This window comes from Phragmites australis, chromosome 7 (assembly GCF_958298935.1).
Source record: "Phragmites australis chromosome 7, lpPhrAust1.1, whole genome shotgun sequence".
Classification (NCBI taxonomy): domain Eukaryota; kingdom Viridiplantae; phylum Streptophyta; class Magnoliopsida; order Poales; family Poaceae; genus Phragmites; species Phragmites australis.
The window spans coordinates 27,293,134-27,304,779 of record NC_084927.1 but is presented as its reverse complement, the minus strand read 5'-3'; the positions used below and the strand labels follow the sequence as shown (position 1 = coordinate 27,304,779).

Genomic DNA, 11,646 nt, shown 5'->3' with positions numbered 1-11,646 from the left:
CACCTACATATGATAAGAATAGAAGGTAGATGGTTTGGTACTGGGGTTAGTCAAAAACCTCATAGGAATCAAGTACTGGGTCATCCGCCCTGAAACAGAAATAGTAGGTGCATGCAATTTAACACCAACACGCTGGGAGCGAGTACCACGATGAGAAAAACGTGGTCCGCATAAGCGCTGAGACTTAAAACCTCTTACATATGGACCAAAACTATATGAGTCATAGTAAAATCTACGCCGGACAACGTCTCCAGGAAAAGATTGAAAATGGCTAGACACTCGTAGATAGGAGTAGAAAAAATGCTCATGTACAACAATAGAGGGGAGATACATATCTCGGAAACTCCACTCCTACTCACGCTGTTCATCTCTCCTACGACGAAAGTAAAACCCAACCAAGTGACCTTTCCTCTAATGGTAGGTGCAATGGTAAAGTCTCTCAAAAGCTCGATTATCGGTCACTTTGGGCTCTCTCACAGATGCCCTCATCTTAGACTGTGGAGCTCTCTTGGGTGTGCGTTTCTTCTTTATAGGTTGAGGTGTAGGCTTGTTCTTTTCTAGCATGAATTGTGAGGCATTAATCTTGGCTTTCTCCGACTCTACGGTAGTGGGTGAGGTGAAAATAGCCTTGCCAGAACTGGTGTAAGCAACCCTCTCAAAGCTCAAATCCAAAGCTAACCCAGTCTTATCAGCACATCTTGATCTTGGACAAGATCAAATACATTTTGTCCTTACTTCTGAGCACTTCTCCACAAGAGAAAGGAGGTACTCATTCTCAATCATGAGCTTTTCAACTTGCTCTCTAACCCAGCTGAGCTTGTCCTTAAGGATCGTGCATGCGGGACACTTTGGCTGCACATTCGTAAAACTCTCAGCACTCTCTAATCTAGATTCTAGCTCCTTAAGGCGCTTGCCTTTCAATTCAACATCTTTTGCAAGTAAAGTGCAATTCTTATAAACACCTAAGAGAGTAGACCTAGACTCCTCCTCAAGGAGCTTATTCTCGACACTCTCAAGTCAACTAGCAACTTAAGCATGCATATTTCGAAGCTCAACAAGTTCAGTCATGATAATCAAACAACTCTTACACTCCTCAACATCGGGCCTAGATCTAAGCAATACAAGTTTAGTAGACACAGACTCACACTTAGACCTAAGATCTTTGAACTCATGTACAACTTTCTTAAATAACCTATCCTGGTTAACAAAAGCATCATTCAAGGTATCGACTTAGATAGAAAGCTGGTCATAGGAAGTCAATACCTCGGAAGAATCAAGCTCAGGATCACTGTCGTTGTCGTTGTCATCCACTGTGAAGCAGAGGCTGGTGAAGTCCTTGGCCTTCTTCTTACTCTTCACTTGCGGTTCCTCCTCCTTCGAGCTCTCCTCCTTGCTTGAAGAGGTGTTGATATCGTTGAGGGCCACCATAAACTCTCTAGAAGCCGTCTTGGCCATCTTCTTGGCTATTTTGTCGTGATTCGTCTTAAAGAAGTATTTCTTGTTCTTCTTCTTGTGCCTGTCAGAGTCGTAGTCGTAGTCCTTCCTCTTCTTGAGCTTGGGGCAATCCGTCTTGAAGTGAGTGATATCACCATACTCAAAACAAGCAAGGAAGCCTCCTCTCCTCCGATCTCTTTTGTTGTTGTAGAAGCGGGTGAACTTCTTCACAACGACAGCAAGGTCCTCATCATCTAGTGCATCCACCTACTCATCTGTGATAGAAACCAAGGAAGAAAAAGTAAAACCACTCGGTGAAGTGTTAACACAAGAATAGTTAGCTCCAGCATTAGGTCAGGAAATCAGCGTCATGTTCTGAGACAGGGAGTTTCTGAGTCATATTTGGACCGCCTTGACTATCTCGATGGACTTGAGCTTGTTGAAGAGTTTATTACAAGTTAACGTGTCATAACTTAGTGACTCTTCAATAATTGAGATCTTCACTTGTCATATGCTACGATCGAGATCATAGAGAAGTTTGATCGCCCTCTGATGATCAGAGTAGGGAAAAACACCAGCGGATCTAAGGTTGCTCACAGTTCCATCAAAACGAGTAAATATAGCATCCAGAGATTCACCGAGCCCTTACACAAATACGTCTGCCCTTAATCTAATTAGTGTCTTCATGAAAGACACTCAGAGTAGTCCAGATTTTCCAGGTAGTACGGTTTTTCCGACTCAGGCTTGTGAACAAAATATCTCTGGTCTTGTTGTTGGTCTCATACTGTTCGATTTGAATCTAAGTCGTGAGAGCAACATGGACTGCATAGTTAAAATCAACTATTTCACATATCGCACTTATTTGGCATAGAAGATAAGCCTGCATGCGCACCTTCCAGTATGAAAAATCCCGATCATCGAACAAAGAAATATTTCTATTTCTCTCCATATTGTCTATATATCACAAATCCGGTTAGGATCAACAAGTAATCAAACCGGCTCTGATATCAATTGTGGGATCGAGAACGGTTACTAGAGGGGGGGTGAATAGGTGCCTTACAAATTTCTTACGAAATAGATGGCTCACTCCTTATTCACCCAATATCCCTCAAAAATATACAAACAAAAACATAAACTTTAGAGAGATAAAACGAGAAAGAAAATTCCAAGGCAACATGACTCCACAGATAAAATATGAACTATATGCTCTATTTAAGACAATTTCATGTGTATTTGAGCACAAAAACTTGAAACTTGAACGAAGAATAAAGCAAAAAGACAATCATCGAAAGAAGCAACTCTCTAAATTGATGGTCTAAAGACAAAGGGATTCAAGACACTATCAAATACATAAGTATATGAATATTTATGACTCTAGCAACAAGAAAAACAACTTCTCAAGGTTGAAAAATCATAGCTCAAAGGCAAAAATGAAAATCAACAAGAAAATCATAACTAAAAAAAAACTTACAAACTTGCAAGTGAACCAATAGAGTGAGATTAGAAAAAGAGAAATTCAAGCATATGCAAAAATATAAACTTATTACTCAAAGAAGTTAGCTCTATTTTAGACGGATTATAAGGATCTTCTCTCTCAAAAACTCTCACCTATTATATAAGCTAAGCACTCATCTTCCTCTCCTCTAAAATTCTAGCACTATACTTTCAAATAGGTGACACAAGGGGCTCAAGTGACAGATTCAAACTCTCACATAGCCATATCTCTCTATTTATATGTCTAAAAAATTTGACCTATAAGTTTTCTAACTTGTTATCAAAATACTCCTCTCGTTAGTACACTCTTACCTACCACGAGGGCATTTTGGTCAATTTATCGCACCTTCTATCGAATGGCCTCTACGCCTTCATGACTTAGCTTCGCCTCGACGCAAGATTCGCGATGATGCCACGTACTACTCTAATCCTCCTACGGTTTTGATACCCAACTGTAAAACTCTCTACACACTTTCCAAAGCGTGACTTGTCACTTGCTTACACCTTAAGCAAGCACTCTGATATCGACACGTATACTTCGTCTTACGATCCTGACCGTTGGCAAGCTTCTCTCGCTCCCGGTCTCTCGGGCCGTCTTTTCACTTTCACCGGCATCCCTTTCGCTTAATTTTATCAACATGATGTTTTCATCATTCGTTTCATACTTTGGTTGACCTCCATATGTACAACTAGGATCACCATTAACTATGTTCAGCCTCATTGATCGTTCGGTAACAAGCACCTGTTTAATCCTGATCACCCGTCGATAACCGTTAAGTTGCATTCGTCAGCTACGCACTAGGAGATATGCAAACATATTTCTCTAACTACAACTTCAGTCAGTCTATAATCAAAATACTTAAAACAAACTCAAGCAATCTAAAACTCAACTAAATCGATAATCTTATCAATCACCCATCATATATAAACTAAAATATATTTTAATTTGGTTTCTCATTTCTAACAAACCCCCGAAGTGAGTTCGTTTCATTCGCGCCTGACTCGACCAATGTCAGATCTGAGAATATCCTGTTTGAAGTGACCAAAACTGCACTGAAGTTTCCAGCTCTCGGAGCTGCTTTTTTACCACTGCGGTTAAACCACCACCATGCTGCAAGTTGCACCGTTGATAGCTGATACCACTTGATGCCGAGCCCGCTCTCCCCTGACGGCAACGGCAAACTGTTCTTCTCAGCCGGACCTCTCTGACTCTCTGTGATCAGTCTACTACAAGCAGTGCCTTCCCTATCCAGACTCGCGAGTTGCTCCAGAATTCAACACTATATACCCAGGCGCTCGTTGCTACTTGTGCTAGACTGGAAAGCTACTTGCGTCTCGAGCAATCAAGGCCGAATGCCAAGCTGTCAGGTTGTCACTTTTAGGAGACCGGATGAAAGATTGCTCGAAACCGACTCCAAATCGCCTCGAGTCCACATGGTTCTGTAGTATTAAAGGGGATACTAGCAACCACTAGCATCACAGAAAAATTCCGAAAGGGGCCGATTATAGGTCGTTCAGAAACATTGATTTCCTTTATCATGCAAAACAAATAACCATGACTCTGAATTCTGAGACGAGACCTTCACGACAACAGATGCCATGGCATTCCCAAGACCATGTTGGCATTGTCTCAACCGTGGCGTGAGATCTGCACACGGAGCATTACGCTTCCTCGGCGCAAGATCTGTGTGACGGGCATTACATTTCCTTTACACTCGCTCTATTTGTACATTACATGTAAAGCAGATCCTTCGCTGCTGCATCGAAGACTGGACCTACTACAGTAGGCCACAGTTGGAGGGTGATGTCCTAGGCCTCCCATCCTGTCATGAGTTATGCGCTTCCACCTGCAGGCAGCTGCTGCTGCCCGAGCTGCCGATGAGGCATGGGAGATCGCGTACCTGCAGCTTCACATTGCGTGAACCGATCGAGTCCAGGACATCGACGCACTCCTGGAGATCGGAATCGTTCGCCAGGATCACCCACTCGTCCTCGTCGTCCTTGTACTTGAGCTGGAATGCCCCGGTCGTCAGCTTGAATCTCTTTGCTATTTCTTCCAGCAAGTTATACCAGCCCATCGACGGCAAGAACTTGAACCGCACGGTGTCTCCGTTGTAGGTAGCCTTAACTGTCAGTGCAGGGCTGCTTCTGTCTCTAAGTGCATGTCCTGGGTTCCGTTCAAAAGTAGGCTGACTTGATGCACTGCCGCTAGAAGAATCTGTCATGCCAGAGGTAGAAGGATGGGTGTGCTCCTTGGCTTCATGATCATCAACCATATCAACATCCGCTGTTTGTACAAATGATGAGTTCCTTCCCACTGTTTGGTCTTCAATGCTCTCATTGCTTGGGACTACAGAGGCAGATGACATGTGGTAACCTTTTTCTCCGGTATGCAAAGAATTAACAGCACCGATGTGATATAGTGGACCTAGTGTGCCTTCAGAGTTGGAATGCGGCTTGACGTTTGCATCATCAGAAGTGTAATTTCTACCGCCATTATTCTTGCTTGCCAACATACAAAGTTCATCACCTTCCCTTTTTTGTACACTTTTTCTTTGCCATTCATCAGGCAAAGAAAAACCTTGTTCAGATTTTGGGCTAGGTTTTTCCTCCGTTGTTTTTGTAACAGACGGAGTAGGCAATGCATCACAAGCAGAGAATGGCGTCTTATCCATAAGAGAGACTGCTGGAACAAGAGAGCCGGTAGCTGGATCGTACTGCAAGGATCTATCCACACCATGAACTGAGTTAATGACAGTTTGGATCTTCTTCAATGAACGGTTAACCTTGTTTATCTTGCGAGATGGCCATCGCAAAATTCCATGTTGTCGGCATATCCGCTTCAAAGTCGTTGGACAAACTGCAACAGTGTTAACAGCAAGTGTTAAAAGAAGTTGCGCGTTCCATAATCTCCTATTTACATAACCAAGGAATACTGCTACAGCCTACAGTTGATGGTATTATCTTCAATACTAAGAATATAGCAAAACAATAAGATTCAACTGAGACTTCATAACAATACACTAGGAGCTCACCACCAAGGCTCTTTGCAGCATCCTTCAGGTTCCCAGAAAAGTATTTGCGAAGTACATCCAAACTAATATTCTTCTCAGATGTAGTGCGTTTTTTCTCTTCAACTCTCATTGAGCTAGACTGTGCCTGCGGTGTGAACAAGGTTAGCCATCAAGAGGGTACAATAAATTTTTTTTGTCTTAACAGTTCTAAAAATGCAAGCGTCAACATCAAGTAGTCTGAGTTCTGCGTATTGCCCATTTTGAAGAAAAAGTAGTCTGAGTTCTGTGTATTGCCCATTTTGAAGAAACTTACCATACACTACAAGACGCAAGATTTCAAATTGTTTTTTAGGTACAACTCACTGCTTCTAACGCACAGCTATTGTAAGTGTCTAACAAGCTAAGGATTTCAACCAAAACATTTGAAAATATTTCTGCTCAGGTCTCTCTCATTATCCTTCTTCCGACAACAGAACAAGGATGATTGAATATCTGATATATTATTTAAGAGGTGAAAATAATGAACACGAACATCAGAAAAGAATGTCATCTCAATCTATGCCAATTAAGCCTGTTCATAAATTCAAGCCAAGAAGACTGGATAGAATGACATGTTTATAAAAGTAGAGCACCTGCTCAGGTTTCATGTCTCCTCGCTTATCAACCAAAGATAGATCCTGGAATGCTGATTCTGTGATTGGCTGATCATCATGCGAGGAACTTTCAGAGTTACCAGTTGGTAAGCAACTTTCATTAGTATTCTTATACATTGCCGCAGCACAAGCACTAACGTTATCAACCTCTGCTACAGAAACTGTTCTCAAACTTTTGCATATTCTTTGCATCGTGCTGGAGAGGTTGTTCAATAACATCTGCTGTTCTCCACTGCCTCTGCAGTTGACTGGGAGAAATAATTCTAGTATGTAGTCATCATTACCAGTGTATGTGCTCCTCAGTCGGATGGCTACAGCAGCATGCAGACCAAACTTACGAGCATGGTGTGCAAGTGGGTAGTCCTCGATACTGTACTCTCTTACATCAGGGGAGAAGAATGGAAGATTGGATTTGAGTGCTCGGCCTGCAATACCCTGCCCTTTCTCAAGATGTCGTTCAGCGCATGCATGAAGAAAGCCTTGCATCATTGCATCATTAACATAACAAGCTGATCTATGGATACAGAGTATTTCTTTTCCTGACTGCGAATCAATGCCAATATCCTTTCCAACATGATAACCATTATCAATGCTGCTTGAGGTACGAACCCATGTAAGGGCCAACGGAAGCATGTGAGCATGACAAATAGCTCTTAAAACATCCAAAATCTCTGTGAAAGCAGATTTCTGATTTTCGGAGTAAACCTGCAAATGAAGAGACAGCACATGCATTGAACATCAGTAGGAAAACAATAAACATAACACTAAGAGAAATACCACATGGAGCATGTTAGAAGTGAACAATGGCACCTTCTGATTGCTGCGATCTGTCCTTGTCTGCAAGTTCACAGCCTACAGAAAAGTGATGGGATAAGTATCAAATATAGTGCTATTGTGCTTAGTCCGATGCTGGGTGTCAAATAAAATACTTTGCCCTTGCCTATCACAACTCCACGGTGCAATTCTCAGCTCAGTGAATTAGCACCATGTAATTTAAAAAAATTGACGGAAGCAAGGGCCTATATACAAGATCAGAAGAATAGCGACAAATGAAGAAAATGAATGGTACCTAGAGTAAATGGCGAAAAAAAATACTAGAGCTACAAAAGTGAAAAATATGCACCCATACAACAACAGCAGTAGCTTTTGTCCCAAGCAAGTTGAGGTAGGCTAGAGATGTAACTCATAAGATCCAACTAAAAATATGATGAGAAAACAATAATGATAATAAAAGTACTAATATAGTAAAAAAAATAAAGTAATAACGGTACAAAGAGAATGATAAATACGTTATAGTTCTAGCATGAGGATTGCTAACTTTCATACACTTCTATCCATGGATAGTTCTTTAGGGATATTTCATTCCCCGTATAGACCTATAGAAAGCATGCAACATTTGGGCGAAATTATTCTCAGTGAATTTGATGCTATGCAGTATTCTCACAGCATCTAAATTTTAGTGCACACCATTACTCATGGCATTGATGGATGGGACTGGTGAATAGCAACTATAACGTACTACAAATTAGAACAGGAAGAAGACACAATATAGCATTAGCAATAGTGCTCTTTTCATGGGTACTTTAACTTAGCATTAAGCAATGATGTCACTAAAGTAAATATCCCTAGTTTAACATAAGTTGGAACTTGCCTGCAAGGCATTGCAAACAGTGTCCATCTCTGCATCAAAATCAGGTTTCTCCTTGTTTGTGATGAGTTCAAGCACTGCACAACAAGTGCCCTTGCTGGGGTCATAAATCGGCATAGCAAGTGTCCCACGTATTTCATGACGAAGAGCATGCTCCATCCTCAAATACTCCGATTTACTGTAGTGGAGAACATTTGAGGTCCATTCTGGCACCCCGGATACGAAGACTCTCCCTGGAAGCCCCAGGTGTAGGCCTGGCTCCTCCTTTACTGAAAAAAGAAAATGCCTAGATACTTCTCTGTAACCTGAAAGAATCTGGTCAAGTAGAAAAGGCTGCTCGCATGTACTCAGCAGGACATGACCATTGTGCTCAATAGGCATCCAAACTTGGGCAAGAACACAATCGCTCAATGACTTCCTGAACACGGACAGTGCCATGAGCATCCTGTCAGCAAGAAAGGTGCACACGACAGGCCTCGGAATGATGTTACTCCCTTGCAGCGGACCATTACTCGGAACAAGGTCATCTGAATTTTTTATCACTCTGTCCGCTTCAGCTGGATTCACCGGCGACACCAAATTGATCTTTTGAGTAGGTGCTGCCACCGTCTCCACAGGTCCAGAACAGGTGTCAAACTGCGTATCTTCACTCATCCCAGAAGCATGCCACATAGCAAACATCTGCTGTGCAGCAGAGGGATCATTAAGCAACGAGAATATCTGATCAGCAACCGAAGGGCTGAATAGCTCCGAGTATCCATCAAAGTTCATCATGGCTGCACCACCGAACGGATCATCTGAAGACCCCATCGGGCTGCCAATGTTGCCGTTGCAGCCAGCACGGTTGGAAGGCGTAGGCACATCCATGGCTTTGTTCCACCCGTACGTATGGTTCAAGATACTTATCCACTCCTAGCACGCCAATATGGATTCCGAGCACTGTATTGAGCTCCGGACAGGATATAAAGAGGAGCACCGTCTTCTGGCAAAACAGAATCTTTGTTCAACACAGGAGCAATTTAATAGTAGGCAGCATCTGCACAGGAGACCCGTAGATCACCAGTTCACCAATCAGCTCCGGAACTAAAAAGGTCAAGCCTTTGGAGGGGAAAGTCAGCAAAGGTAACAGCTTAAAGCAGCTGCAAAGCAGCAAATTTCTCAGCCAAAATCCAACATCGACGCAGGAAAGAGCTTACGGCAGGAAAGCTCGGCGCCAATGGCGAAGAGCCTACAAGCAAGCAGGGTCCTGCGATGGAGACCAACTCCCTGACCCCCAAAATTCAATCCTTTTCACCCAAGAAAGCCTTCACAGGCTCGAATTAAGCACCAATTCGATCAAAGGAAAGCAAAATTCAAACCACCACACACCTCCAGGTCCCCAGAACCAATCGAGACACCAAACATCCGCACCAAATCCATTTTCCCAACCAAACGAAAAACACAGCCTTCAGCACCGAGCCTCCGAACTACAGCCGGCAAGAACGGCGCAGACCCACCTCCGGCTCGGTCCAATCACCCAACCTCCAGAGAACCTCCGGTCTCCAGACACCACCTACAAAATAATTGGACACAAGAAACCAAGCAGCAGCAGCGTCTCCTCGACTGGGGCCGGAGAGAGGGCGAGGAACCCCGGGGATAAGGATCGCAGATCTGAGGAAGCTGGGGGGAGGAATCAAAGGCGACGGGGACAAGGCGGAGGGAGGGAGGAAGGCAGGCAGGCAGGCAGGGAGAGACGGGAGGAGATTCCAGGCCGTGGGATTCCAAAGCCAGCGCGCCGTTTTTCTAGCGCCGAGGAAGAGCGCGAGACGGAACAAACTCCGCTGTCACGGCGCGTACAGGGGCGGCACAGCCGTATCGCACTGTGATGGTGCTCTTCGCTTCCCGCACGCTTAGCCTCCTATGCATATCTCTCTAACTCTGATATCATATTAAACTACATATACTACCTAATTTATTCAAAAACTTAAGTTAATAAAAAATAAACAATTTACCTATACTACTTGAACAAAGCTGATTAGTTTACAAGATAGGCCAGTGCGTGGATTAGTTTAATGATTAGTGGTACTCTGTGATAGTGGCCCTTATTTTTGTGCCTCCGCGAGAGCTGACCAAACAGGTTCTCCGCAGAAAATTTCCGTTTGATTCCAATTCCATCCTCTTGCCACTAGGCTTTTAGAAAAAGAGAAAATGGATTTGGTGTCTGAGTCGTTTTAATATTTTTTCACAGTGCTTTCAAAACCAACGAGTACCACACAAGTTAATAATCTCATCGTTTTTTCAAAGCGACGTGTCACACTCAACCTCCACAAACTGAGGGAAGTACATCAAGGTACACCGTACAGGAGCTGCGTATTACGTTCGTTGTTTTGGTCGGCAGGTTTTCACGCTAATCAGTCGAAAATCGTGATTACATGATTACTGAGATTATCGGCTCATACTGAATTCATAATACGAGTAGTTTTTAAATTTTAATTTAAAAGTTTTTTAAAAAATAAAAATAATACGAAAACTAAAGATAATTCTAAAACCTTCTATTAAAAAATTAAAAATAATATCATTTGTATCATATTTTATAAGGAGGAAGTTTGAAAAAAAAAGAAAAAAGTTGAAACATGCAGCTCATTTATTAACTCATATTAAGAAAAATCTTAACATAGAAACACATTTTTTTTTTACAAGACGTATATTAAGAGGATCTTTAGAATTGGTTTCACTTCATTTAGAATTTTATTAAATTCTCCATAATTTTACAAAATTCACAAGCATAAAGAAAATATGTTAAAAAACAACACTATAATTAACCTTTTTATGTCTACCATTATATAAAGTATAGTACAAGTAAACTAATAAAAGTGGTTTTACTAATTTTGGAGATATGATGGGTTAGTTATGAATTAATTTAGTTGTAACACATTTACACAATCTTGCATGTTACATTAACTATTTCATTAGTCATGTATTTTTAAAAGATATAGAATAATATAAAGAAGACTAAAAAATTAGTTTCATAATTTTTAATTAGCAAAGAGTTAACTATGCATTTAACTAGGTTTGAAAAAAACATTTTCTCGCATAAAATATTTAACTTTTTTTTATGAGTATAAATACTTTTATCACGTAGATCATGTTACAAGGAAAATAAAAAAATTGTTTCACTTGATTTGAGGCTCAAATGATTTAGTTATTGATTTTATAAGTATAAACTATTTTTTAGTTTTTTTAACTTCATTAAAATTTAAGAAAACCACTCGATAAATCGAGAAATCCGAACGATTACATAGAAATACGGTCAATGCGGAAAAACTGGTCCATAAATCGGTGAATTCTTCGGTAACTGATCCAATTTTAGCGGTCGTCGAATGCCAATTTGATCGATTTTTTTCTCCGAGTTACAAATTTGACC

The 11,646-nt window shown here is 41.5% G+C and overlaps 1 protein-coding gene across 1 annotated transcript; it reads right to left on the bottom strand.

The window, feature by feature from the left end:
- Window positions 1-4,349: 4,349 nt before the first annotated feature.
- Window positions 4,350-10,093, bottom strand: LOC133924498 (protein NLP2-like). The gene is made up of 5 exons (XM_062370069.1): window positions 8,247-10,093; window positions 7,406-7,447; window positions 6,575-7,300; window positions 5,964-6,087; window positions 4,350-5,788 (listed from the first exon to the last, which is right to left on the bottom strand). Exons 1-5 carry the CDS (start codon window positions 9,108-9,110, stop codon window positions 4,755-4,757), a joined length of 2,790 nt encoding a protein of 929 aa, XP_062226053.1. The 5' UTR covers window positions 9,111-10,093; the 3' UTR covers window positions 4,350-4,754.
- Between the last annotated feature and the right edge of the window lie 1,553 nt (window positions 10,094-11,646).

What these genes read in the sequence shown, in the direction of transcription:
- LOC133924498 (XM_062370069.1), bottom strand. Translation starts at nt 9,110, where the DNA reads ATGGATGTGCCTACGCCTTCCAACCGTGCTGGCTGCAACGGCAACATT. An exon ending in CTGTTTGCAATGCCTTGCAG is followed by an intron (nt 7,448 to 8,246) that starts GCAAGTTCCAAC and finishes ACTTTTCTGTAG; the next exon opens with GCTGTGAACTTGCAGACAAG. An exon ending in GAGACATGAAACCTGAGCAG is followed by an intron (nt 6,088 to 6,574) that starts GTGCTCTACTTT and finishes TTCACACCGCAG; the next exon opens with GCACAGTCTAGCTCAATGAG.